At 48.4% G+C, this 26,530-nt stretch overlaps 12 protein-coding genes across 12 annotated transcripts; 7 read left to right on the forward strand and 5 right to left on the reverse strand.

Moving 5' to 3' along the window:
* Positions 1 to 1,082: 1,082 nt before the first annotated feature.
* Positions 1,083 to 3,810, forward strand: N7471_001943 (Zn(II)2Cys6 transcription factor; the record flags this gene model as incomplete). The annotated part of the gene is made up of 7 exons (XM_057274663.1): positions 1,083 to 1,381; positions 1,430 to 2,203; positions 2,256 to 2,322; positions 2,381 to 2,570; positions 2,626 to 2,806; positions 2,866 to 3,024; positions 3,082 to 3,810. 7 exons carry the CDS (start codon positions 1,083 to 1,085, stop codon positions 3,590 to 3,592), a joined length of 2,181 nt encoding a protein of 726 aa, XP_057139301.1. The 3' UTR covers positions 3,593 to 3,810.
* Positions 3,811 to 3,991: 181 nt separating this feature from the next.
* On the reverse strand, positions 3,992 to 5,269 carry N7471_001944 (CaiB/BaiF CoA transferase family protein; the record flags this gene model as incomplete). Its single annotated transcript, XM_057274664.1, has 1 exon — positions 3,992 to 5,269. The coding sequence occupies one exon, from the start codon at positions 5,267 to 5,269 to the stop codon at positions 3,992 to 3,994; it is 1,278 nt and encodes a 425-aa protein (XP_057139302.1).
* An 868-nt stretch (positions 5,270 to 6,137) lies between these two features.
* Positions 6,138 to 7,624, forward strand: N7471_001945 (uncharacterized protein; the record flags this gene model as incomplete). Its single annotated transcript, XM_057274665.1, has 3 exons — positions 6,138 to 6,215; positions 6,256 to 6,365; positions 6,421 to 7,624. The coding sequence occupies 3 exons, from the start codon at positions 6,138 to 6,140 to the stop codon at positions 7,622 to 7,624; spliced, it is 1,392 nt and encodes a 463-aa protein (XP_057139303.1).
* A 1,579-nt stretch (positions 7,625 to 9,203) lies between these two features.
* N7471_001946 (DUF2406 domain-containing protein) lies at positions 9,204 to 9,632 on the forward strand (the record flags this gene model as incomplete). The annotated part of the gene is made up of 3 exons (XM_057274666.1): positions 9,204 to 9,321; positions 9,381 to 9,464; positions 9,523 to 9,632. 3 exons carry the CDS (start codon positions 9,204 to 9,206, stop codon positions 9,630 to 9,632), a joined length of 312 nt encoding a protein of 103 aa, XP_057139304.1.
* Positions 9,633 to 11,121: 1,489 nt separating this feature from the next.
* N7471_001947 (glycoside hydrolase family 72 protein) lies at positions 11,122 to 13,386 on the forward strand. The gene is made up of 5 exons (XM_057274667.1): positions 11,122 to 11,366; positions 11,426 to 11,463; positions 11,516 to 11,541; positions 11,590 to 12,333; positions 12,391 to 13,386. Exons 1-5 carry the CDS (start codon positions 11,292 to 11,294, stop codon positions 13,101 to 13,103), a joined length of 1,596 nt encoding a protein of 531 aa, XP_057139305.1. The 5' UTR covers positions 11,122 to 11,291; the 3' UTR covers positions 13,104 to 13,386.
* A 1,272-nt stretch (positions 13,387 to 14,658) lies between these two features.
* On the reverse strand, positions 14,659 to 15,891 carry N7471_001948 (uncharacterized protein; the record flags this gene model as incomplete). Its single annotated transcript, XM_057274668.1, has 4 exons — positions 14,659 to 15,073; positions 15,144 to 15,517; positions 15,573 to 15,640; positions 15,693 to 15,891. 4 exons carry the CDS (start codon positions 15,889 to 15,891, stop codon positions 14,659 to 14,661), a joined length of 1,056 nt encoding a protein of 351 aa, XP_057139306.1.
* Positions 15,892 to 17,069: 1,178 nt separating this feature from the next.
* N7471_001949 (alpha/beta hydrolase) lies at positions 17,070 to 18,064 on the forward strand. Its single transcript, XM_057274669.1, has 2 exons — positions 17,070 to 17,513; positions 17,570 to 18,064. The coding sequence occupies exons 1-2, from the start codon at positions 17,097 to 17,099 to the stop codon at positions 17,927 to 17,929; spliced, it is 777 nt and encodes a 258-aa protein (XP_057139307.1). The 5' UTR covers positions 17,070 to 17,096; the 3' UTR covers positions 17,930 to 18,064.
* Positions 18,065 to 18,365: 301 nt separating this feature from the next.
* On the reverse strand, positions 18,366 to 20,438 carry N7471_001950 (CorA family magnesium transporter; the record flags this gene model as incomplete). Its single annotated transcript, XM_057274670.1, has 4 exons — positions 18,366 to 18,504; positions 18,587 to 18,657; positions 18,710 to 18,786; positions 19,394 to 20,438. The coding sequence occupies 4 exons, from the start codon at positions 20,436 to 20,438 to the stop codon at positions 18,366 to 18,368; spliced, it is 1,332 nt and encodes a 443-aa protein (XP_057139308.1).
* A 440-nt stretch (positions 20,439 to 20,878) lies between these two features.
* Positions 20,879 to 22,598, reverse strand: N7471_001951 (uncharacterized protein; the record flags this gene model as incomplete). The annotated part of the gene is made up of 4 exons (XM_057274671.1): positions 20,879 to 21,156; positions 21,220 to 21,753; positions 21,806 to 21,958; positions 22,016 to 22,598. The coding sequence occupies 4 exons, from the start codon at positions 22,596 to 22,598 to the stop codon at positions 20,879 to 20,881; spliced, it is 1,548 nt and encodes a 515-aa protein (XP_057139309.1).
* Positions 22,599 to 22,952: 354 nt separating this feature from the next.
* Positions 22,953 to 23,786, forward strand: N7471_001952 (uncharacterized protein; the record flags this gene model as incomplete). The annotated part of the gene is made up of 2 exons (XM_057274672.1): positions 22,953 to 23,506; positions 23,564 to 23,786. The coding sequence occupies 2 exons, from the start codon at positions 22,953 to 22,955 to the stop codon at positions 23,784 to 23,786; spliced, it is 777 nt and encodes a 258-aa protein (XP_057139310.1).
* A 196-nt stretch (positions 23,787 to 23,982) lies between these two features.
* N7471_001953 (cupin domain-containing protein) lies at positions 23,983 to 24,816 on the reverse strand (the record flags this gene model as incomplete). Its single annotated transcript, XM_057274673.1, has 2 exons — positions 23,983 to 24,270; positions 24,322 to 24,816. 2 exons carry the CDS (start codon positions 24,814 to 24,816, stop codon positions 23,983 to 23,985), a joined length of 783 nt encoding a protein of 260 aa, XP_057139311.1.
* Positions 24,817 to 25,121: 305 nt separating this feature from the next.
* N7471_001954 (uncharacterized protein) lies at positions 25,122 to 26,432 on the forward strand. Its single transcript, XM_057274674.1, has 2 exons — positions 25,122 to 26,158; positions 26,229 to 26,432. Exons 1-2 carry the CDS (start codon positions 25,278 to 25,280, stop codon positions 26,338 to 26,340), a joined length of 993 nt encoding a protein of 330 aa, XP_057139312.1. The 5' UTR covers positions 25,122 to 25,277; the 3' UTR covers positions 26,341 to 26,432.
* The last annotated feature ends 98 nt before the right edge of the window (positions 26,433 to 26,530 follow it).

The following is a 26,530-nucleotide window of genomic DNA, read 5'->3' on the forward strand; positions in this document are numbered from 1 at the left end:
TGACATTCGACCAAAGGTAGGACGAAAATGAATCCTCTGATCTCCACATCGAAGATAACCCAAGGGAGACTCTACCCAGCACATCGCTGCATCACTTCCCAAACGTCTTCTTTCTGGTGACGTTCTTATGCTTTACTGGCCATATTCGCGTAGGTTATGATCTGTGTGCTCGCTCATCGGCCAATCACGAGCGCCACTTACAGTTAGACTGCGGAAGTCAGTAGCAGTGAGACGTGGGATGAATACCCAAAGAATGAGAAATGGTACATGACCACGCGAGTGGTCCAAGCCATTGTCGCGGTTCTTAGCACCCTTGACATCTGCTGTATGCTTAAGTGCCGCTGTGGTCTATGCCCAGCGGTGCGATGACAAATTCCCTGTGCGCCAACTTATCATGTTGTCTGATATAAAGGTTCGACCTATCCGGTGAATTATGTGTGCATCTTCGGCACCAGGGATGGGTGGAAACAACATGGAAGTGGGTTCTTGGTCGGCGCCATGCTGCTGACAATCCTGGGGGCCAGCATAACACCACTACAGCAACTATTCATCACTTTCGAGGCCGTGAAACCGAGCTGCGCTTATCAAGATTCTTCTAGCAATCACCGACAAATGGCACCAATCCACGCCGGTGACCATGCTTAATAGTAAACTGTAGCACGCTCTACAATCCGCGGCAAAGAATGAGATCCAACCCATGCTGTGGTACGGTACCAATAATACCAGTTCCTCCTTTTCACAGGAACGAGATAAGTAGAAAGATTTCGTATTTCCTGACATCTGCACCCAACCAGGCACCACACTGGGCAACATTTCGACTCTCGGTAACCTATTCTTAGCAAATTTACCTAGTCAATATCACACTTAATTCGACAGTATCTGCCACGCTACCCGGCGTGTTAAGAGTGCGGCTATATTATGTATCTGTCTATATTGTACAATTTATGCTTAATGCGACAAACGTACAATCGAACATTGTGATGTCAAAACAAGAAAATAGGACCGTCGAGCAGCTTCAATCATTCCAAGTGAAAAAGAAAGGGGAAAAAGAAAGAAATTCAGCCACTATGATGAATATTAAGATGTCGGCAAAACACCGAGGCCATATAACCGAAGAAGCCGAGCCCCACCTTTTTGAGGACAAAAGTATCCCTGACCCTTTGGATATTCAAATAATATTTGAATCGAAACAGCCGATTCTTCTGTTATCCATGGAGCCTATGGAGACTGAAAGTCCAGATCGGCCACGCACGCGGGCAAAGAAAGCATGCCTGTCATGTAACTCGCGTCGCGTGCGGTGCAACGTGTTAGAGATGCAGCCCTGTCAAAACTGTGTGTCATGGAATCTTACTTGTGAAGTAGGGGTTTCACGCCGTGGAAAGTAAGCATATTAAGGAGAATGCCTCGAGTTTATACTAATTCTAGGCAGATATCCTCGCCGAAAGAAAAAGGGATTGGCTCGAACGGCCACAACGCCGAATAATACGGCAAAGGCGTCGGATTCCCGAGTCATACAGGGACAATTCCCATTAACCGGACAGAGCTCTCAGTATCCACCGGCTCGTCCTGCAATAGCAGAGGATGCGATCCATAAAACCGTATTCCTCGGCGAGTCAAGTCCTCTCACCTGCGTTGTGGATGAAGGGCGACGATCTCCGGACAACGGGTACGCAGGCAGTATCCAAAAAGGTCGACTTCACTACTCCATCTCTGAGATTAGTGGCGGAACTGAAAGTAGCCAGGATTCACTGGGTCCCCGTCGCAAGCTGATATATGATCGCCTTACCCGCGAAGGGGCCCTCGTGTTCCCGTCGCCTGCTGTCTGCGACGCGTTACTTCAAGCTTATTTTGACTGGCTCCACCCATGTTTCCCAATTCTTAATCGGACAGATCTACAAAGTGACTATCAAGATGGCACACTGTCACCTTTGCTCTTCCAGTCAATGCTCTTCATTGGAGTGAGCCTGTGCTCGGATATGGCTTTGAACACCACGGGATTTCATAATCGCTACCAAGCCAAAGAAGTATTTTATCAACGAGCAAAGGATATTTATGATTCAGGATGGGAGACCGACACGGTTATAAAGTTGCAATCGTTGTTTCTTCTGAGCTTTTGGCGTGGAAGCCCAACCGAGGAGCGCGATGTTCGGTTTTGGCTTGGGGCTGCCATCAGCCTTGCTCAGAAAAAGGGCATGCATGTTATGTATGGCGTGTGCCTCATTTCAATGAGTTTGAATATATGCTGACATTCATAGGTCTAAATTGTCCTTCCTGAATGCCCAAGACCAAAAGCTTTGGAAACGAATCTGGTGGGCTTTATATGTACGCTTCTCAGTTCTCGATCTTGGCTTCGAAGACCCTGGGATTAACATTTCATCAGGTTCGCGATCAACAAACATCGGCAGCTTTGGGGCTGCCACCTCGAATACGCGATGAAGACTGCCAAATCGCTGATCTTGAAGCCACAGACTTCGAGGAAAGCGAGCCCATGGGGCCTCCTGAGATATTCCGCACCCCACCAGAAGTACACATTCCCTACGTGATTGGAATGGCTCAACTGGCCAGGTTATGTACGATGTCCTGGAATATTGGTAAAGTCGCATTTGCTGACAGCTTTATCTTCAGTGCGGGAAATAGTCTGTAGCCAGTATCTGCCTGGTCGATCCAAGTTGGATAATGAAGCTCGACCAATGCTCCGTCAACGTTTAGTTGACTGGGAGTCGCGCCTCCCAAAGGAAATGCAGTTTCAAATGCCCATGAACAGGGACGCGATGTTCCTAGTCGGCATGCTTCATATGGCTTATAAGTATGTACTGCTGCGCTAGTAGTAATAACCGAGAGCCTTTCCGGCTAACATCCATATAGCAACTTGTACATTCTCCTATACCGACCACTTTTCTTACAGCCCCCAGGCAAATCGGTCAATCCAGAAGGAAACGTTGCACTGGATGCAGCAACACGAAGCACCCGTATTTTAGAGGACATGCTCTCAGAAAACCTGGTCCAACATGGATCAGTTCACTTGTAAATTCTTCCAACCATCTCGCACTAGACTAAGACTAACACCAAAAAAAAAAACAGAATTACCCACACTTTCTCGGCTTTATGTATACACACCATTCATTTCGGACGGGTTACAGGCACAGCCCGCAAGTTAGCAGAACACAGGGCAAAGTTATGCCTACTGGGCTTGAAGGAATTACAGAAATCGTGGGACTTGGAGAACTGGGTCCTGGATCTTTTCTTCCGGTGCCTGGATGATCGTACTGCTCGCGATCTCCGATTGGCCGATCCTGCTATGCCATCATCAACGTCACAAGCATGCGGCGTTCAAAATATTGAGGAGATGCCATCTGCGTCTCCTGCTAGTGGTCCTTATAGAACACTTTCTCCTAATACAGGGGGCGATCTCTTGCAAACTCCTAACACGATGATGCCTCACCATAACCCCGGAGAAGAGGTAGCAATTAATATGGACTGGTATGAGCTGTTCAACGTGGAGGGTGATGATGTTATGGGCCTTGCTGGCTCATTATCAAATCCAGACTATCTGAACCCACAGAACCTCGAGTTTCTGTATCGATTTCTATAGTGATGCAAATTCAATGACGAGACTAAATTTCGTTATCCAATTACGTATAGAATATGGAGATCTGCATAATTGACGCTGAAAATGACTGCCTTGATGATACCGGAGTTCATGGAGAATGGTGGCGTCTTCTTTCTTTGCAGCAGAGTATGTGATTTCACCTCGAAGCAACTGGCGAGGTTTCAAGTTATTCTGCATATGCTGCCCCTGGCGTTGCAGACAGATGACATTCACTGTCATGGAGGATTTGACAGTTCTGGTACAAGGCTTGCCAAGCACATCGCCTACTAGCCGCACTAGGAAACTCGTAGGATCTACTCATAGGACCTCCTTGTGACAATCAGAAATAGCAAATCATCTATGTGAGTTCTCGGTCTCTTATAATATTCATTGTACATAAGATCAATTTGATAGACCCAGCTCTGCAAGAATGGCTTCATTGTGCTCTCCAACCCGTGGAACTGAGCCCATCTGAGCCCCATATCCACCTTTTTCAGCTGAGTTGGTTGATCCAGGAGGTAAAAGAGCCGGAATGGCTCCCACAGGAGTTTGAACCTTGGTCCATCGATTTCGTGCTTGAAGCTGGGCATGGTCCCAAACATTTTTCATGTCATTGACACTAGCGTTGGCGATTGACGCTTCGTCCAACCGAGCGATTGTTTCCTCTGTCGTAAACTTCGAGAACGCATCGTGAATGATAGACTTGAGCTCATCTCGATTTTGAGTTCGTTGTGAGTTGCTCGAAAATCTAGGATCGGTCGCCAGATCTGGTTGTGAGAGGACACCATTGCAGAAACTGACCCATTCCCGCTCATTCTGAATGCCCAACATAACTGACTGGCCATCACCAGCTTCGAACGGTCCATAAGGGTAGATAGCCGCATGCGAGGCACCTGCTGGTACCGGACCTGGAGCATTGTCGAATGCGTAATACATGGGAAAGCCCATCCATTCAACCATACTTTCCAGCATGGAGATGTCAATCTGGCAACCCTGTCCATCTTTACCACGCTGTAGTAGCGCCGAGAGAATGTTGCTGTAGGCGTACATTCCCGCAGCAATATCGGCAATGGAAATACCAACCTTTACCGGCTCTTTTCCAGTGCCCGTGACGGACAGCATTCCAGCCTCGCTCTGAATAAGAAGGTCGTAGGCTTTCTTGTCGCGATATGGACCATCTTGGCCATATCCAGAGATATCGCACACGATCAAACCGGGGTGTTTCTCTTTCAATGCCTCGTGAGAAAGCCCCAGTCGCGCACTGGCACCGGGAGCCAAGTTCTGAACGAGAACGTCGGCCTTTTCGAGGAGTTTCATCAGGACGGCATGGTCCTTTTCGCGTTTGAGGTCCAGAGCCAAACTCTCCTTGGAGCGGTTCGTCCATACGAAATGCGATGCTAGGCCACCGACTCGTGTGTCATAATGTCGTGCAAAGTCTCCAACACCTGGTCGTTCAACCTTGATGACTCGAGCTCCAAGATCGGCAAGTTGTCGAGTGCAAAAGGGGGCAGCAATAGCTTGCTCGAGACTAACTACGGTAACTCCCGCGAGAGGCAGAGGCCTGTGTCCACCGGAGGGTGCGCTGGAGTAAAGACGGGGCATGAGCCGTGATCCTCTTGCAGGTTGAACTGCGCCCGACAGCGCTTGTGGCCGGGAAGAAAGTGAGAAGAAATATCTCATTCTGGAGTGAGAATTGAAGCCTGCCAATATTGGTGTGAAATTGGACTGCGGAGACAGCTAGCTGCCTTGTATATATAGAAGACTGATAAGAGGTTTTGAGCTCCCGAACCCCCAGATAGTCGGCGCGAGGGAAAGACCTCGGTCGAAATGCCGATCTACACTCAGCAGATGCCAAGCCCCATGAGTCGGCTATATGCTCAAGTGGACATGGTTGAATGACAGCGCTGTGAGGAACTGCCTCAGTTCAAATTTGTCAGGCCAAGACCGCACCTGAATAAACCAGGGCCACGTGGTCGTCCCACAGTACTCCGGCCTTGGGGGCGATCAAGATCGGCCCCTGAAGTTGTGAAACTAAGCCTTTGGTATCCCCGTCACGCCCTTGGAACCTCGAAGCCAAGCATTTCCTCATCTTTGCTGCCACACCCTTTCAAATTCATACTAACAGAAACCAGGGATATTCCGTAGAAATTAAAATACAGATGTGAAAAAAATCGGATGAGACATACTGAAATGAGGCCTTGGTGAAGGAAATATATATTCTGTCAGGATCTCAAAATATTGACAAGCAGATAAAGATTGACACTGAATGAAAGAAGGCAACAGTTACCACGCATGGACAAGAAATTCACTCCATCTGAAGATCATCCACGAATCTCAAGGCAAATCTTCCATTTTTCGCCAAGCTCCGATTTCGATGAACGCGCCAAGCACTCCGGAACCCACAGGCGCCCAATGCGCGGCGAGGATTTCGTGGAGTTACGTTGCGGGGACCCCTGAAAGACCTCGTATTCTCGCAATGTGTCTCCTTTTGTGCCTCATCCCTATACAATAAACATCAGAACACAGCGATCCCGATCGGACAGAATTGATGGTTGGTGTTCCACGCAGCAAAGGCTGCCTGGCATGTCTCCAGCGGCGGGTTAAAGTAGGAACCCCCCCCCCAGTGGTACGCTATTTTTTTTTAAAAAGGTAACACTCTAACCCAGGGTCCAGTGCGACGAAACCCAGCCAGGATGTCAATCCTGCGAGAGAAGAGGGAACCCATGCCCTGGCTACACAAGGAACCGGAAATTCTACCACTTCTCTGCATCAAGCAGTCAGCAAGAGCCCTCAAGAACCACATCCTCCCCGACACCATCATCAACATCAAGTGTGGCACTGGTAACTGCAAAAGAAGCGCAGCAATACGCCACGACTCCCCGTACGTCTATGGATGAAGCTCTAATGCCAGGATTGGTTTCCAGGGCGCTAGACCGACAATGCAGGAAGGGCTTTTGTGATTTCGTGGATGCTATGTTTCCGAACATTTATTACAGCTACAGCACTCGCGTGGAACTTCCTTGGTTCGAAATCGCTCAGTACGAACGAGGCGCAGGAATTGCAATGGAATGGGGGTTTCGCAGCCTTGGAACCTTGCAGCTAGGCAGAGTAAATGGAAACCAACGACAAATCCTCGCCAGTCAGGAAATGTACGGCCGTGGACTGCGCTATCTTGTTCAAGCTATCCAGAATCCTGCTACAGTTGGCACGGAAGACACCCTTGGAGCTGCAATCCTGCTAGGACTTTATGAGTTGATGAATGCAACAGAGGAGAACGCATGGCTGCTGCATTCACGTGGAATCTCTCATCTATTGCGTCTAAGGGGAGCAAAGAGTCATGCGAGTGGGTATGGCCGTACCCTACTCTTATCCTTTCGAGGACTCCTAGTTTACGAGGCCTTCATTCGGGAGGAGCCATGTTTCCTCGAAAGCGAGGAATGGAGGTCCATTCTTCCAGAGACCCAAGAAGACGAGGAACGGCGTGGCAAAAGCTGTCGTCTGGGCCAGCTCATGGATTATGCATTCAACGAGATAGCTCAGTGTCCAGGCTTTCTTGTCAAGACCAAAGCCCTAGTCGCCTCCTCACTAACTACCAATGCGGAGAGAGAGGATTTAATGGATGCAATCAACAGCAGCCGAAAGGTCCTGGGCGATGTGGAAAGACAAATAATGGCTGGCGTTAAGGCTGATCACGAAGGGAACAAGAGAGAGTCTCAGGCTTTCTTTGGATTGATTCCCCGTTCCGCCAAGAATGCATCGGTGAAATTCACACTCGAAGGCGTTCATTCAGGGATCGCACTTCTCCGACAGTTGTCGGTTGTGCTAGTGTCCGATCAGAGTCGACAAAAAGCAGTAACACCGTGGTTAAAACTCAGTCCGTATAAGAAAGAGTGGAAGGTCATTAAAGACGCCCGTGAAATTGCCCAGGCCCAAGAAGATACTCGATTGCACCCAACAGGTCCACAGCAACCGGGCAGTCCGAAGGTCTGGCATGACCGGATTGCCATGTCAATGGGGATGCCAGAAAAGAATTGATCAATCCACACTCAGGATAGTCTGTCTATCTGGCCTTGATCCGAATTGGGTTTCTAGGCCTGCAAGCCATAGTTTGTTTCATCCGTTGCACGGATTTGCTCCGGGTTGATTTATGACCGAACCCCTGTGCGCAAGTGTTATTCAAGTGGCGTTCCGAGGTCTAAGCGCCGCATCTGTCGATCCGTTGTTCGATTGGCTCGCAAATGGTCAAATCTACCCGGAAAGGTCGAAGGACTGAAAGCGACCGTACTGTCCTAAGAAACTGGGCAGTCACGGGGATGCGGTCATGTGCCGCGACGAACTCTACGTAGCATCGCAACCACACCTCAGATCATGACGGGAAATGACATTGTCGCAGCCCACATGGGGGGAGGGGGGGCTGGGGTCCACTTTTGCAAAGGAATATGGAGAAGAAAAGAAAAGAATGTTCGACGTTGGGAATGCTTGGAGTGTTTCAAATCCGGCGATCACCGGAACAAGAGAGGCTGTGACATCGCAGTGAAGTAATGCATTGCGAGTATTCCGTATTACATTTTGTGCATTGCAACAACTAAGATTATTTTATTCAATTGCCCCACTGGATCGGATTTTATTCTCCAATTGTATTAATTGCGTTGCCTGGTCTCCAGCCTCGTGTCTTTACACTCTCAATCGCGGTCTGAGCGCAACAACCCGACCGTGCGGTATTCAGCGTGAACTAAAGAAAAAAAGCATCTTGATAATGTTGTTTAAGGCAATTGAGTTGGTTCTGCATTTCATGCACTTCATGCCCTTCACGTCGTGCAAGTGAGCATAACGAGTATATATCCGTCAAACATTATTCGCGAACAGAATGTTAGCTAACACTGCCCTGTAGAACCATGTGAAATCCACTCGCAGGGTGTGATTGATTGTTCCTGGAGGAAGAATGCTGGGGCGCTCCTGTCACATTTTCGAAACCGGCGATCATCCCCACCAGAGGAGGCAAGTCGTCATACAATTGGGGGTACACGATATATGTGATTGATGTACAATTCCACCTTGGCAACGCACGTATTCCTAATGTATGATTGCTCGAAAACGCAACACAACATGGGTACCTGGAAATCTTTGCGGGTGCCTGGAGCATCCCAAGATTCCAGCCACCCCGTGCTTGCGTGGCCCCTGGAGTGCTCATTCATTCGGATTGGCCACAGTGAATGCTAAGCATTCTGCGGGAGACTAATAGAAGCTTGGCTGGCCATTGGGAGTGCTCCGGATGGACCAACAACGTCATACGGAATTAGAATTGTAGCGACGAGTCGCCCACAGATGCCGATCAGGATCGGCCCAATCATCATCCCAACTGACCCACAGGTGCCGGCTTGCGTGATCTCTATTTTTGATGTTCTGAGAAAGGCCGTCTATTCTTAGTCCACCAAAATCCGAACGTGACAAAAATGACTAGGGTGTGGGATATATATAGGATCAAATTCGCCTCCCGGTTACTGACCACATTGCTGGACATACCATTACTAGTCTCACCACACTACTTTGATATACTTTGTACACATTTTTTCAGACCAATTTCAATCAATATTCGTTTTATACATTCCTAATAATGCCGTCCTCATTGACCTCTAGCGAGCGCTCTGGCTCGGTCAAGTCACACCACAGCCCCAAGACTTCTCTTCAAAGCAAGGCCGACCCCAATATGGCCCTACATGAACAAGAACCTAGTGTGTATCCCTGCAACAATGTTCCTTTCTAATCTAGGACACTCACTGACAACAGGAAGCCGCTGTGAACCTCGAACCTGGATCTCGGGATACATTCTCGCTCCGAAGCATTCAGCATAAGGACCGGGACGGAAAGCTGATCAGTAAGTCACCAGTTACAATGAAATTTTTGATAGGAACTGCATTCTAACCTAGCGATAGCCGATCCTGATCTCTCCAACCCAACACGCAGCCGCCTTGAGCGCCCTCTTGACACCATCCGATCGTTCGATGCAGCCATCGACGCACATCGCAAACAGCAACGGATGTGAAGATTGGATCGAGACCAAGTGGTTACACCAGAACGAAACGAAGGAACGCTTTATAATGCCAATCTCAATTCGAACACAGGGTGTTGATGTATAATTATTGTGTGTATAATGGAGTCATGGGAGATATCAAATTTGATGCATTTTATTCCTATCGAGGCAGTGCAGCAGTTTTTAGAGGAAGATGGGCGAGGTGGTAGAATTTCTGTCTCTGGCACATGTGGCCATCGCCATTGAACCAACATACTATGTGAGATGAAATTGTCAGAAACATCCACAAAAACTCTAGGTATAGGCTTTTTAGTCGACTAGGTTCTCTACAAGTCTAAAAGCATGATTACTACTTGAGTGAATCTTAAAGAAAGCTATACAAAGTATATTAAGCTATAGCTGCCATGATGTCCCCACAAAATCCATAGTTGTGTACAAAGTACCATGCTGTTAAGAGAACCCCACTCGACTAAAATGTTTCTGGCAATTTCCACACTTGCCATCCGCGAAGCGCAGTTGTCCAAACCTCGACCGGAGTCGGTTATCGGAAGCTGGCTTAAATTGCAGATATGGCCGAAGGAGCGTAGAATCGGAGAAAAGCCGATCTGATCTACATGTAGACCTTTTCTCGACTGGACTGACCCGAACTATACAACGATTCCTGAAGATACTCTGTATGGAGGCATCGTCGATTGTAACCATTATTATTGCCCTGGTAGTTTCAACATTTATACACAGTGAACAATTTAAAGCCTTTGCGACAGTATACTTACATACGTAAATAAAAAAAAAGAATCAATGTACATACATAAATACTTGTGCATAGATCGGTGGATCAGCCGTACAGAGAAATCATCACCGAGATGATCCAAGGCCTTGGACAGTATTCTTTATCGTGGACCAAGCAATGCCGCAGACAGACTACAGCTTCAACTTACCTAGCGCCGAATAAAATTAGATCTTTTGAAGAAGAGAAAAAATAGTTCGCGGAAAAAGAAAAAGCCACCAAATGCCGGCGCCATCCTAAGAAGCCCCACCACCCACCGCGTCAGCCGGATATTTTCACTTTTTTTTTTCACTTTAACTAGTTTTGGGAATATACCATGAATATATGACTTTTGATGGGTGTCTAATTTGATGGGGAATTGTAGCACTGAGAACTGCAGAACTGCAGAACTGCATAGGTTTTTGCAGATCGACAAAGAACTGCAGACTATGTAAAAGCCAAGACCAGTTAAGTGCGTGGAGCTCGTTCATCTCTCTATTATGATTCGCTCGGACTACATGAACCGATTCGTTTTAGAGCCCTAATAACTAATCCTTTCTTGGAGAGACTATCTCCGGGCAAAATTGACATGGCGCCAGCGGCCTAAACCTATTGAACGATGGCTTCAAAGCACTTGACCATATTAGGCTCGTTAGCTCGGCTATACGCGTCCTTTTCGTGGTTTCAGAGAGCAAATAAAATAGGACTATCTGACACTATTAATCTTACTATTAATGGATTTGAAGCCATGGATCCCCATCTTTGATCTTATTCCTCCCATTTCGCCGTTGTTCACTCGTTTGATTTCTTGATTCTCACCCTCTATCTTTTGAATCCAATTATTCCAACTATATACACTCGCTATAAATCTTTGTGGCATCAGATCCGCAAAGCCATTCTTCACCATGAAGTTCTCCTTGGTGGCACTGGCAACCCTGGCTGGGGTTGCTGTTGCCGATTTGGATCCCATCGTCATCAAGGTACTGTCTCTATACATGTATAGAAATCGTGGTATATTCGGTACTAAGACTGTCAATAGGGCTCCAAATTCTTCTATTCCAGCAATGACACTCAGTTGTAAGTACAAATATGCCGAGATCCTCTTGAATTCGGTGACTGACAAGATCAGCTTTATGCGTGGAGTCGCCTATCAACGTAGGTCGTTTATGCCATCACTTCAACATCTCAGCTAACCTTTCACAGAGGAAAGCACGAGTAGCAGTGGCTACACTGACCCTCTCGCCGACGCCACTGCTTGTGCGCGTGATGTTCCCATTATGGCGAAGCTGCGCACCAACGTTATCCGTACCTATGCCATCAACGCCACAGCTGACCACTCGGCGTGTATGAAACTCTTGTCGGACGCTGGTATTTACGTGATCTCCGATCTGTCCAACCCCAATCTATCGATCGATCGCAGCGATCCTTCGTGGGAAACCGATCTCTTTGCCCGATACACCAGTGTTGTTGATGAACTGGCCCAGTACAACAACACTATTGGTTTCTTCGCTGGAAATGAGGTTTCCAACACCGTCGCTACTTCCGACGCCAGCGCTTTCGTCAAGGCTGCTGTTCGTGACACCAAGAAGTACATCAAGAAGAAGGGCTACCGCTCGATGGGTGTTGGATATGCTACCGCCGATGTGTCCGACATTCGTGCGAACATGGCCGACTACTTCAACTGCGGAGACACCGACGACACTATTGACTTCTGGGGATACAATATCTACTCGTGGTGCGGTAACTCGACCTACGCGGAGTCTAAATACCAGGCTCGCACCGAAGAGTTCGCAAACTACTCCGTCCCTGTCTTCTTCGCTGAGTACGGTTGCAACGAGGTCTCGCCCCGCGAGTTCACCGAGGTGAAGGCCCTGTATGGTGATACTATGGCCGAGGTCTGGTCCGGTGGTATTGTGTACATGTACTTCCAGGAGGCTAACAACTACGGTAAGAAAACGATTCCTTTGCCCACATATATGTGAAGGTAACTGATCAGACTTGCAGGTCTGGTTTCCGTCGTGGATAGCACCAGTGTCAGCACCATGTCCGACTTCAAATACTATTCCAGCGAGATCGCCAACGCCAACCCCACTGGTGTCAAGAAGGCCTCCTACACTCCCACCAACACCGCCCTGCGAAGCTGCCCTACCGTCGGATCGAAGTGGGCCGCCGAACCCTCCCCTCTGCCCCCTATCGCTGACGTCCAGCTGTGCGACTGCATGTACGATGCCTCCGCCTGCGTTGTCGCCGGATCCCTCGCCTCGACGAAGTACGCGAAGTTGTTCAGCACCGTCTGCGGCTACACTGACTGCAGCGGACTGACAGCAAATGCTACCACCGGCGAGTACGGTGCTTACAGTATGTGCACAACCAAGCAGCAGCTTGCCTTTGCTCTGAACAAGTACTACGTGGAGCAGAACCGTGCTGCCGATGCTTGTAGCTTTGCCGGATCTGCAACCGTCAAGTCCGTGACCACGGCCACTGGCATTTGCTCTACACAGATGAAGGAGGCTGGAACTGCTGGAACCGGAACTATCACTACTGAGAACACTGGCACCGCTGGCTCTGACTCTGGCTCTGCTTCCTCAACGGCGTCGGCCACCAAGTCTAGCAGCGGCGCTACCAGCATGCACTCCAGCTCATCCTTCGGCTCTTTCCACGTGGCTGTCTACATTGCCACCGCACTCCTGGCGGGTGTTGGAATGATCGCTCTGTAATTGAGTTGATCTTGGTTCGTGTATATTCTTCGCATTTGGATCGTGTGTCTATTTTCCCTTCTTATTGCAACATTTTGAACATAGGCCTCAGAGCAAGACATGGTCGACATAGCGAGTAGATAGCACTGCTCGCATCTTTGCTTGATTGATTGTTATTGCCCGTGAAAGATGTCGATATTTTATTGAATCATCCAAATTGTCAAGATTGAACTTGATTTGTATACCATTTGCGCACGATCTTTCTTTTTTGCAATTCCCATTATTTTTTATTAATATATTCGCATTCCTAAATTCCTTGCACATGCAACTTAATGCATTGATATTATGACTTCTAAGGCTGGCTGAGCATAATTCCGACCGCTGCAGCTATCATAACCTGGACCATTCTATCAACCAAGTCATAGAAGGAATCCATCGACCCAAAGCCAAGCAACTTGCATTCTCTTTTGATTGGTATTGGCACTTTTCTTGATCTGGGGTGATAGTGGGTGGAATATGTCTCTAGATATCCGACACTTCGTAAAAGGCAAAGTAGATTAAGAAAGCTCAAAGAGGTTCCTTCATTGTTATTCATGACCTATGAAGTCCAATTGCTATATAGTTCTGACAATTATATCGATGTATACTGTAGTTTTGTATCTGATCATTGGCGGGTTAATTTTCTAGTGCGTGGCACGGAATTTTTCATTCGACACATCGTTTCATGTTCTAAATCGTGTCGCCAATGATCAATCAATCAATCAATCAATCAATCAAAGTTCAATTAACCTGTTGCAGTCTAACTAGTTGCGTATGACTATGCAGGCGCTTCATCCAACTGAAGCAAGAACTCGAAGCCAAACGCCGAGTTGGGATCACTCCCAAGTGTATACAGATGCTGATCGTAAAGAGCGTGGAATCAGCCCATTTCTGTAGATCCTGTAGATCCATCCTAACAATCCCGTAATCCCACAAACCCATACATAAGAAATATATAACGATTGCCATGGAGTGCACCCTCCATCTTCCATCTCTCACTTCTCACTTCTCACTTCTCACTTCTCACTTCTCACTTCTCACTTCTCACTCTTCCCTTCCATCCTCTGCAACCTCCCCCTGCCTCAGTTTTCATTGATGGTGACGTTGTTTTGGCCGGTTAGGCGTGGTTGTCGACTCTGGCTGAGTTCTCGTTTCACAGTATCATCTATCGTCATTGGCTAATACCCATCGTCTTCCACACCTAGATCCATTGCCGCAAGGCCTGTCGGTTCGTCGTCCTCCTCGGGTGTCACATACTGGAACTGTTGGAGGAGACCTATTCGGTGCATGAAGTTGACCACGTAGCGATGTCGCCAATGATCATCCATCTCCAGGATGGAAAAGCACACCACCCACCCAATTCCTTCGATGTCACCAACGTATCTCCCTTGTCTCCCCTTAGCATTCCTATGAAACGCATTGACACTGTTTCTTTCTGTACGGAAATAATATCCGTTTTGTCTAGACATGTGAGGGAAGTCGTCGAGCCTCAAACCTAGTTGATAATCTGTAATATGTATATAATTTACTGAAGTATTTATTTATATCCTCGAAAGGAACTACCCCTGGATTCTTGCCATGTCATATCCTGTTGAACTCGAATGGAATTCAACGGCACCTCATCCTCAGACCCATCGTCGGCATGGGACACATCCAGCTGTACTCTAGTTTTATTACGCGGCTCATCAGACGGTCGTAGGGCAGAATTGTGCAGCTCATAACCTTTAGAGTGGTCGACATCTGTCGTTCGTGTTCTTTGTGTACCAGACCGGCTGGAGAATTTGGATGAAACCATCAAGAACAACGGGCGCAGGGTTGGCATGCAGGCGGAGATAATACCCGTTGAGCTTTCAACGATACACCAGGTGCAAGACTTTCCGAGTGTCCAGGCGATATCCGCCGGGTTGAATTCAAAAAGAGTAGTGAAGCGATAGATACTGGTGAAGATAACGCTGCGCGGAAGCGTCCAATCAGTATATTGTCACATCCCAGTAGCGATATGTATAAAAAGGGTATACGAACAAACTACCCAGCAGAAAGATTCCAATCACGGATAGTCGGTGTGTGAGGCTTGCGTGTAGTCCCCACACCACCCGTACCGGTAGAGACAGAATGAGAATGTCGGTGACAATATTGGGTACTGCATTTCCGATGAACGAGGCTTTGAGGTTGATACAGGTGCCGGGAATGCGTGTGTCCCAGGCTCGCGCAATCGGAGTGCATTGGAAGATGCACACGAGGATAATAGCGATGCCCCACGCGAGGGATATCCCGCCCAGGATCATGGAGGCAATGCGGATTTCTCTCGTGGGGAAGATGCGACAGTACATAAGCAGGATAGAAACTTTGGTGACTGCTATCGTTGTGACGTAGATGCACTCAAATACCACCAGGAGCTAAATGGATATTAGCGGAGATGTCAGGTTTTATCTTCTATAACTTGAATCGAACCTTTGCAATCATTATGATGCTTTCCATTGGCAAGATTTCAGAATGTAATCCCATGCCATAATTAGTTACTATCGACGATTAGCATCAGAATCAAGAACAAGGGAAAGAAATCTGTCGTACAGGCTAGCATCAATCCAACGAGAGTCAAGAAAGGAACCAAAGCGGCCATGATAACATAGTCATCCAGACCTGGCTTCAGTGACTTCTTCCACCGCGCCAAAAGTCGTAAAATTACGAACAGGACGCCCAGGACAGTCATCGCGATCGTCCCCGCCCGATAGGACCCTTGGTAGCTATCCTGGGCATTGATTGTGGTCATCGTGTTTGGACCTCCAAAACAGGCGAAGGTCAAAAGATCCTTTGAGCTCCATGTAGCAGCAATGGTGTATTTAAAGGGATTTGATCCCTCTCATGCAGCCCTCCAAGCCACAAAACAGACTGGCTAGAGAAGATCCACTTTCGAGTGTCAGGATTCAAACTTATCCACTATTGAGCGACAGACCGTATACCTAATGTGTAAAATAATAGGATTATGGGGAATTGATCCGTATTTTACTATTGTAATTAGTATTAAACCGCAACAAAATTCGAGGTGCTTTGGTGGATCATAAAATAGGGCTGGCTCTGTTCTTTTTTGGCACGGAGAAATGTTATTTCTCCGATTGCTCGTACATAATTAAACGATTTAGACGTTTAAGCTTCATTCTGTCAGTTGATACAGGGGTTACATGCAGGGGGTACTATGCTTGTTTAGACTCAAGGCCTTAAATGTGTTGCAAGCTTGATATCATACCAGCCCAAGCTATAGTAATATCATATGCAACCGTGGATAGGAGCCAGTTTCTTTTTAATCAACTTCACGCTTCTTGCGAGTAAATAATAAGATTAGCTGTAGAGCATAACTATTTAGAACAAGGAGAAGAAATCCGACCTGTTTTTGGCAGGTCATACTGGGGACTCCGGATATTCTCCATATGACATATGATCTGCATGTCAATCTTCCTCAGCAAATCAGAGACAAGACAGCAGAGACGCGGGAAAGGGTACTCCGTAAATAATAACAACGGCCTTCTGCAATCATTGTACAACAGTGCAGCGAATATCCGTCTGGCCCACTGTGAATCGAGGCTCTGCCAAGACAGGAAATTGCTGGCCGTAGCCGACTACCGCGTGGATACTGATTCAAATACCAATAGGAGCCGTTTGGTGCAATCCCCGGACGGTCTAACGTTTTGCTAGTGACAACTGGTGACACGGGAGCCTATAGCAAGGCGGGTCTCAGCCGCGCTCCACCGTTGGCGCCAAACACCCGAAATCCTTCGAGGAAAATAATTGTAACAATAGATCAAAAGAGCCAATCGTTCCACGCACCGAGTGATTGTGGGCCCGGGCATAATCTGCCCAGTTTAGTATAAGGAGAGGACGATCACTTCGCTAGGGTTTGCTGACTCCCCAGACCCCATTTGAACGTAGATGTATTCGTATCCCCTCTCAAACATATTCAACTGCAAGATAAATTACAAGATGATGATCTCTGAGAGCCCAGTCTTTGTCTTCGTGCCTGGCGCATGGCATTCCGCAGACACATTCGACGTCGTTCGGGATCTGATGCACAAGCGTGGACTTGCAACAGAAGCTATCTCCACCCCGTCAGTGGGCGCATTCCCTCCAGATAAGGGGCTGCACGCCGACATTGAACATACTCAGGCCGTCCTCAAAGAGATGGTAGAAGCCGGCCGCCAGATTGTGGTGGTGAACCATTCCTATGGCGGGATGGTCGGCGCCGGGGCTGTCGAGGGGTTGGGGTACGCGCAGCGGTGCAAAGCCGGTCTTCCTGGCGGCGTGATCATGGTAGTGTGGATGGCTGCATTTGTGACACCCAAGGGTAAAACATTAAACGATATGCTGGGCGGAAACTTCCCTCCCTGGATGGTCATCAAGGTGAGTGGTTCATCTTGGTTTGTCCCTTTTGTTCGCAACTGACGAACCACATAAAGAGTCCGGATGACGGGTACTACTGGTCCTCTGGAGAAGAGACAATATTCTACAACGACATGTCTCCAGAAGAGCAGCAGAAGGCGATTTCCAAATTGAAGCCGCAGACGCAGAAATCGTTCCACGAACCAGCTACGCATGAACCTTGGCATGAGATGCCTAGCATGTATCTCTTCTGTGACAAGGATGGAGCTATACCGTTGGCTGGGCAAGAGAGCTTTGCTCAAACTTTGGGCAACCCAGTGACTTACCATGTGGATGCATCTCACTCCGCATTTCTGAGCGTGCCAGAAAAGGTGATTGATGGGTTGGAGGTTGCGTTGAAGGAAGGCCGACAGCAGAGTGGGATTGCTGTAAACTAAGCTGGATGATGCATTACAACAGTCAATTATTGGATGATGTATTGATAAACCAGATTGATGTTTAATGACTTGGAGTATACAAGCCGCCAACCTGGGTATATCGAAATAATTTCGTATGTTGATGGTCGAATCCCATGGCAGAAGATATCCCATTTGGTGATGGACGATTGTGGTCTGATTATACATTATACATAGATCAGGCGACTGATGCAATACTGGAAATTCGTTCAACGTAAACCTAGGGCAAATGTATTTTTTTTTTGATGTTTTACGCTTTTCCATCCTAAGATCCCATATTCAGATGTCCATCGTTAGGCTAAACCAAGCCAAGTATCCGTCTCGTCCATCTCAAGAATTTCATTTCCAAGCAACGCAGCGTGTTCCCGCCGAAAGAGGTGGATCAGACCACTTCTTTGCACGCATGTTGACAGCCAGCTTACTTTCCAGACTTTCCAGAGTTGCCAGAGTTCTGAGACGAGTTCGCTGGGGCAGAGGGAGGGGTGTACACAGCATCGCCCTTGCCGCTGTTGTAGTACTTGCTGCCATCGGAGTTCGAGTAGTAGTAGGAACCATCCCTAATTTGTAGAAAATGAATGTCAGTTGAATGCAGACACCAGAAGGGATAACCATCAAACAGGAATATGAGTTATCACTTACTGGTTGGAGTAATGGTAAGAGTTGGAGTTCGATGCCCCGGAGCCGTAGTCACGGGAGCAGTAGTGATTACCCTGAAGATCAGTTAGAGTCGAGTTGGATGAGTGTTTCCGGTTCTTAGCTCACCTGGCTGTTTTCACCAGAGCTCTTGTAAGAGTACTCGTTGCCGTAGTTATCCTCAGGCATGATTGCGGTTGTTCGAGCTTGGTTAAGGAGAAGTGTGTAATCAGTTGGGTTGAAGAATAATGTTAGATGTGAAGTGATGGAGAGAGGAAGAGGAAGAAGAAGAAGAGGGGAAAGGAGGAGGTATTTTATAGGGAGCAAACGTAATGTGAAGGTTCTCAAGTTTGTCAAACACACACCTGCATCACCGCCCTCTACTCATCTGACAGGCATAAAGAGCTCACATTATCAAAAATGCCTTGGTTGTAGACTTCCTATCAGCTCAAGCAGAAGGTAGTTATTATTGGAAGGTAATTGGCATCTCTATTTTCTATTTTACACTGCCCAGTGTCATATATAGGAATGGATGGACGGGCATTTGGCCTAGCGGTTGTTGGCGACATTTGGCGCGCTGCGACTTTGGATCCCCGTCCATCCTCAGTTTGAGTGCCATTTGATCTCAAGTTTGGGTCGCCTATGGGTGATGACTTTTTTAACTCCTTTGTATTTGGATACTTTCCTGTCACCATGCGAGCAGGCTCTAAAAGCGCAATTTTCGGAATTTATCGAGTTTCCACAGGCCATACTTCGCGATGGTGACCGTTCCCATAACACAGGTTCCAACAAGAATTACAAATGCCGAAGAACTCTCTTCAAAGAAGTTCGCCACGTTCATTCCAAACAGGCCCGCCACAAAGGTTGACACAGCGAATCCCAACATGCAGATCTCCAGTTGAGCCTCGAAAACCAGGATCTGATTTCGTCGCACATCCAAGATGGACTGAATAGATTCCGTCGTGCGCTCCAAATCACCCACTAAAGCACTTGCAGACTCCGCAATCGCGTCTGTGTTCTTGTAATATGCCTCGAGGAGATATTCCACTTCTAGGTGATCCTCTACCTCATGTGGTCGACCTGCCTGCCGATCCGTCAAGAACATGGTCGCCATATCTTCATCATTTTCAAGAATTTCCCGTAGCGCCGAGCGGAACTGGCGGGCACGCTGCTGAATGGCCACGAGCCTTTTCCTGTGATCCTGCAACCCGCGGAGAACAGAGTAAACAACGTCTTCTCTTGTTGAATCCCGCAAGCTGTCTTCGACTTCTCGGCGGATAAGAACATGCTCGGCTTCAAGAGTGGCAATGACAGAGGCAAGCGCTGCATCCACTACACGTATCTCAAATGGGAGCTTTGCTAAAAGGCCAGAGCCTGGACCAGGTCGGAGCCTGCTCTGGAGATCTGTCATAAAGACATCCTGCACTTTCACGTGGCAGTCCTCAATTGGGAGAAGGAAAAGAAGTACTCCATGTGAACGGACCAGGAGTCGTAAAGTGAACATGCTGATAAAGATGACAGACGGACGGACCAACAAGTGCGGGATTCCCTCCGAGACAAGATCCACATTGCGCAGATCGCGACCATCTAATCCCCACTGCTTAGCAAGGTCATTCCTAGTTCCTCGAGTTTCAGATTCTTTGACAGACCCATCAAGGTCCAACACCATGCAGCGCAACTCCGTCGCATCATTTATGCGGCTTTGTGACAGAGCAAGAGATAAGTTGAACACCTTTTGATTGAAAGAAGCTTCCTTTTTCATGTCCGGCTCCTGTATGACATGATGTGATTTATTGGGGAGAGTGATGATTCCTCGTCTGCCGTAGCTGGGGATGTTCCGGATCTTGGGCTGTTCCATGCGGAGAGTGCCGGAAAGGCGATTGAATTGGTGTTGTGGTGTATTTGTATATGTTGACAGTGTCTCTCTCAGCACAACGGATAAAAAGTTCCTCATAGAATGCCGATGCATGATATATATTGTCTTTGTCGTTGCAAGTATGAACCAGGTTGTGTAAGTTGGACAGTTGTCGATGCACTAATTAGGTCAGTGTGGCTTGATGACCGTGGCTATGCTTGTGGTTTCGTCATTGCTTGGGGACATCAGTGAATTCCTAATTTTAATATTATAAAATAGTACAGATGTAGGCTAAACTCCATAACTGAAGGAGAGATTACTAGGAGAATACGCGACGTTTTAAGCTGGTGAATTGGCAGGGGAATCTTCTGAAATAAGAGATACCTTAGGTACAACGGAGCGCTGGAACCCCCAATTATATATGCAAATGCTGTAGTAGTATTTTACAACTCCTTCGAAACAAAGTATGCTTGATTCTGCAGCTTCTGCATGATTCTCTTCGGGTCATACCTTTTCGCCACAGTGTCAATATACTTGATATTATTTTCCCCGAACGATTGTAGCGGCTTCTGGTTGGGACCCGCGTCGTTGACGAAGATGTAGGGGAGGAAAAGACCCTGTGACTTTGCGCTGGAGGCGAGATTGGACAGCAATGAGTCCACAGTGCCCGTTACCACAGATTGGCTGAGTGTTGCTGGGAATTGAGCGAAGATGTCCACCCCTGTGCGAGACACTGGTTAGAGATGTTTACGGGATGGAGATGTGAGTAGAAGGGGATACATACAGATTTGAGGTGTGGCATCCAAACCTAGCAGATTTCCTCCGTTCTGCGACTTTCCCCGAGTCACTAGGTTCGGAATCACACCTTGAGGCACGTAAGAGAGTACTGCACCCGACGGCAGAGAGGCGGCGGCCTTGAGATAGGCCGAGTAGGTATCTTGCAGGAATGTTGGCCCTGTCACCTTGAACGTGAAGGTACCACTGTATGATACGCCCTCGGAAGTCAGTCCGGCACCGCCAATCGTGAGAAGAAGCTCACTGAGCGAGCCGTTTGTTGGTGGGTACAATGTCGAGGCTACGGGTATACCAGAGAATGGATCAAAGGCTGCGGGTGTGGATACATGGCCAAGATATCCGTAGAAGACCAAAGTGTAGCCGGGGTTGATCTGGATCTCCACATTGCTGTTGATGTCGGCATCCAAAAGATACGTCGCGTAGGCCGCAAGCACAGCGGGTGTGTTGGCAACAGTGTAGGTGTTTATCTCATAGTAGATATTTGTGCCGGTGTTGGTGGTGAGGTCATATTCAGTCACGATGCCTGGTACAGTTAGGTGGTTGAACGACGATTTGACGAATAATATCAGTCTCACCGAAGTTGTTCAGACCTCCCTTCAGGCCCTTGTATAGATCGGCATGCTCGGTTTGGGTGGCATTGACAATATTGCCATTGGGAAGTACCACCTGGAATCGAGTGACGCTGTCAATTGCCAAACCATGGGTGTTGTAGAAGGTGCTGAGACCGCCTTATCCTGTCAATGTCTTGGTTCATTTAGGATGCCGACGAGGAATTATTCACTCACCACCCAGAATAAACCCGCCGACGCCTACAACCACTTCACGACCACCCAAAGCTGTGACATTATACGGTTGGAGGTAGTTGTATACAGACTCCCACTTATTACCAGGCCCGACAGTAACAGTTCCACGATCAGGGCTTATGGAGATGGTGTCCAACTTCTCCAGAGCGATCAACACTCCATTGCGATCGATTGAACTGAATCCCGGGTTGGTGTTGTGTCCACCGGAGCGAATGGCGAATTTAGTCTCCAGAATGCTGAGGATCTGTAACAGGAGCGAGACATCTTGGGCAGAATCAGGCGTCACAATGCAGGACGCATTCAATCGGCAATTCTGCGACCAGGCTTCATCGATGAAAACATCATAATAGGGCGAGGTCACTGTAAATGTCTCGTTCTTGGAAAAGACGCGATTTAAGAGACTACAGGTGTAACCAGCATTTCCGACGAGAATATTACCAGCTGGGAGAGAAACACCCAGCGAGGAGAGAGCAGCAGCAGTTGAAGATTGACTTGGGATGGAGGTTGCAGTGGCCGTGGCCAACACACCCATAAGGACCCCTATTATCGAGGTAATCTTGGCCATTTTGATTGATGTGAGTTGACCGGTTGTAGTTCATTCGCGTTGCCAGCCCTTTATGGATCTGCGATCTGCCATCTCGGGCGGTAGTTTGCATGTAACGCATGGTTCCGAACGGATGGCAAGGCAGACTGGTCTTTTTTTTCTCTTTCTTTTTTCTCACGCCCGAGTTTGAAGATGGAACGATCGATATTGTCGTCCCTGACTAGCGATGCGGCTCTCGGACTACCGATTTGGCTCGGCCGACGGGCCGCGATGCCTCTCGCTCTATATGATACCAATGATATATGGAGACCCAAGTACACACAGAACCAAATTATCTCTCCTTTCACTTCCTCTCAATTCAGCAGTTTGAACAAAATGGGCTTCTTCGCGCTCGAGGAGTGGGCAGCTGCCAATCGCGACTATGACAATACCACGGCGCCGTACTGGCATGCGAAGTCTGTACCCGATGGCTTCACCGCCATCTCTGGAATTCTTTGGTCTATCTCGTACATCTTGATGGCCAAAAAGGCATTCAAAGATCGTTCGTACGCAATGCCTCTCCATTGTCTCTGCTTGAACATCACCTGGGAGGCGGTTTACGGGTTTGTCTACGGCCCGGGGCTGCTAAATCAGGTCGTGTTCGCGCAATGGATGATTGTCGACGTCGTCCTCTTCTACGCCATTCTTCGATCGGCCCCGTATGCCTGGAAGCAGTCACCGTTGGTGGCGCGGCATCTCGCGGGTATAATCGTGGTCGGATGCGTGGTCTGTCTGTGGCTGCACCTGGCGATTGCCGCCACATTCATCCCAAGCATTGGTCGACAGGTCGTGTTCATGACTGCATGGCCCATGCAGGTCCTTATCAATCTCAGCTCAATTGCGCAGCTAATATCGCGTGGAAATACTCTCGGTCATTCTTGGGGAATTTGGTGAGTGGATAGATCCTTGGTATAGTCACCTCAATCTGGCGCTGACACCATGAGAAGGTCGACAAGGATGTTGGGTACGGTCGCCGCTGCATGCTGCTTCTTCTGGCGCATATATTACTGGCCAGAGCGATTTGGATATGCGTGGAGTGCTTACGGGCAGTTTTTGCTGCTGGGTAGTATCGGGTCTGACATGGTGTATGCTGTGGTTTACATCTATGTTCAAAAACTCGAGAAGCAGCTGGACTCTCTGGTTAACACCAAGGCAAAAAAGGCTCGCTGATAAGGGTACAAAGTATCACTCGCAGAAGATGTGGAAATATCATGTATGTTCAATATTGAGGTTACGTACAAGTATGTAGATGTCCTCTGTCGGAATAGCCGCCTATTCCTGTGTATAGATCTCAGTCAACCTGGGGAGGAGTGTCTGTTTATCTAAATATGTGAATATATGCAGTCCCCTGCTCCAAGATATTTATCTACTCCGACTTCTGCCCCTTGGCCGATGCCTCCTGCTCTAATTGCTCACGAAACCTTTCTCGTGCTCGTTCCTGTGCCTGTGGATCCGCAAATCGACGTTGGAACCAGCTCTGCTGCATTGCCTGACAGGCTGCCTCCCAGTCGGTCGTCCACTCAGGATAAAAGGGCGCGTAGCCCAGCAGTCCACCGATCCACCGGCCCACCACGATGCCCAGAAAGAGCCCGATCCACGAGCGGAAGGGCACCCACCACGGCGGAGACAGATACGTGCCGCCGGCATCGAACATCTATACCTCGTTAGTTTTTACATATTTCTCAGGGGAAAATACTTTGCTCACCGAAAGCACCTGCACAAAATCCAATTTCTCCCCCCGTTGAAATACATCCTCCTGATACCCATACCAATTCTCAAAGAACGGTTGGTCCATAACAGTAGCGCCCTCATCCTCCGCAGCAGGATCACTGGCACTCACGACGAACTCTACCTCGTTCATCTCCGTCCCCGGGGTTCCATAAATGACATGGTGGGTATAGGGAGGCACTGCCAGTTCGCCATCACTGGGGGTTCGGTGAATGGCACGCCCGTTGAACTCGATAGTAAGGTTCCCGCGGAGCACGCGGAAGAATTCCCACTGGGAGGGGTGGAAATGTGTGGGGGGCTTTTGGCCGGTGGCGATCAGCTTGGCATAGATGCCGCGACTTGGCCTCATGATACCGTGAAAAAGGAACAAGCGGTCCGGGGGCCGTGGAAGATTACGGACCGAAATGGCTCCATCAAATTTAGTCAGCGGATCCTGACCGGCTGTGAAGGTACGAGGTTTGCAGGGAGCCATTTCTAGCTAGAATGGAAGTAGACGTGTGGGGGGAGGGAGCGAAATGGATAACTACTTACTTTACATACTCGGTGTTCCTTCTCATCTATCAGCTATCTCCCAGCTATCTCCCAGGAGCGTATACCCGAGAATTCAATCTCGACTGAGATACGAGAAACACATTTGGCCATGTTCATTCGGGCGAGGTTGTCTCGGTCGTCGTCCCTTGGAACTTTCCCTTTTAGGGCTGGCGTCGGCCGAATGCTGAGTCACCCATCAATTAAGCCGGTTTTGTCAGCTCCGCTGAACAATCCAACAAAGAACCTTGCACATTCAGCATAGCAGTGGAGCTTGTGATAGGGAAACCTTGGAAATAAACTTGAGTATGACTACCTCGATACCTCTTCTTCTCTTCCATCATCCATTGTGCTCTTCACATTGGCGACAGTTCTCGGATCTTCACTCCTGATTCAACTTCCATCATGGTCAACATCATCCAGCCGAAAGTCGATCCACTGCCTACGGGCATTGACCTGACGGGTAAAACCGTCGTCATTACCGGTGCCAGCGCTGGAATGGGTCTGGAAACTACCAAACAGCTGCTGCGACTGCGCGCCTCGACCGTGATTCTCGCCGTGCGCAATGTCGCCAAGGGCGAGGCCTGCGCAACTTCCCTCCGCCAGGATCGCCGCATCCAAACCCACAACCCCAAGCCGACCATCAAGGTGATGGCACTTGATGTGGATGATTATGGCAGCGTACAAAGGTTCACGAAGCAGCTCCGCGAAGAGATTCCAGTGGTCCATCTCCTCATTCTCAATGCGGGTATCGGTCTGCTCAAGCTGGAACGCAGCCCGAGCGGCCATGACCGAACCACTCAAGTCAATTACTACTCCAACGTTTTGTTGATCGCCGAGCTCCTGCCGTATCTTGAGGCGGGTGCCGAGAAAACAGGCTCTCCTGCGCGCATTAGCTGGGTTGGCAGTCGCGCGCACGAGGCCACAAGCTTGGACAAGAAAGCTCCCATCAAACCCGGCGAAGGTGTGCTTGCGCATATGGACAACGAGGAGGCTTTTGTCCCATTCCAGCGTTATGGGGACTCGAAGCTACTTTGCGCGATGTTCATGTACAGTCTGGCGCCGCGGCTGGATCCCAAGAAAGTGATCATCAACATGATGTGCCCGGGCATGGTAAATACCAACATGAGTGACGTTCTACCCCTGCATTTACGCTTGATTGTGAACGTTGTCAAGTCTTTCCGCGCTAGACCTGTTGAGGTGGGTGGCTGGATCATCTTGAATAGTGCGGTGGTGGTTGGCCCTGAGTCTCATGGCAAGTTCTTGAATGACAAGACCATCTCTGAGTAAGTGATAGATACCCCTTTTCACAAGAAAGTTGTTTATCTCCAATAACTAATGCATTTTCCCTTATAGCAAATCGACGTTCATCCAGTCGCCGGCGGGCCAGGAGATTCAGAAGAAGCTGTGGGAGGAGACAATTGCCGAGATTGGCACATTGACGACCCTTCCTGCTGAGTTCAAATAGATTATTTGGAGAGTGATCTGTATGTTCCTGAGAGGTTGTCGTTGGTCAATGTCTACCTCATCCAAGAGGAAGCCATTAAGGCTTTAGTATTCTAGTGCAAATCCATCCTAACTATTCTAACGATATTTATAAATGAGATGTCTCATCTAGTGTCTCCAACCCCTTCTCGTAGCAACTACATCACTAATAC

This window comes from Penicillium samsonianum (assembly GCF_028829775.1).
Source record: "Penicillium samsonianum strain IBT 33392 chromosome Unknown utg000002l_segment0_segment0, whole genome shotgun sequence".
NCBI lineage: Eukaryota > Fungi > Ascomycota > Eurotiomycetes > Eurotiales > Aspergillaceae > Penicillium > Penicillium samsonianum.

Excerpts from the sequence above, each read along its gene's own strand:
- N7471_001947 (XM_057274667.1), top strand. The coding sequence starts at position 11,292 with ATGAAGTTCTCCTTGGTGGCACTGGCAACCCTGGCTGGGGTTGCTGTT. Across the intron at positions 11,367-11,425 it reads TGGATCCCATCGTCATCAAG|GGCTCCAAATTCTTCTATTC; the intron begins GTACTGTCTCTA and ends GACTGTCAATAG. Across the intron at positions 12,334-12,390 it reads CCAGGAGGCTAACAACTACG|GTCTGGTTTCCGTCGTGGAT; the intron begins GTAAGAAAACGA and ends TCAGACTTGCAG.
- N7471_001949 (XM_057274669.1), top strand. The coding sequence starts at position 17,097 with ATGATGATCTCTGAGAGCCCAGTCTTTGTCTTCGTGCCTGGCGCATGG. Across the intron at positions 17,514-17,569 it reads CTCCCTGGATGGTCATCAAG|AGTCCGGATGACGGGTACTA; the intron begins GTGAGTGGTTCA and ends AACCACATAAAG.
- N7471_001954 (XM_057274674.1), top strand. The coding sequence starts at position 25,278 with ATGGTCAACATCATCCAGCCGAAAGTCGATCCACTGCCTACGGGCATT. Across the intron at positions 26,159-26,228 it reads AATGACAAGACCATCTCTGA|CAAATCGACGTTCATCCAGT; the intron begins GTAAGTGATAGA and ends TTTCCCTTATAG.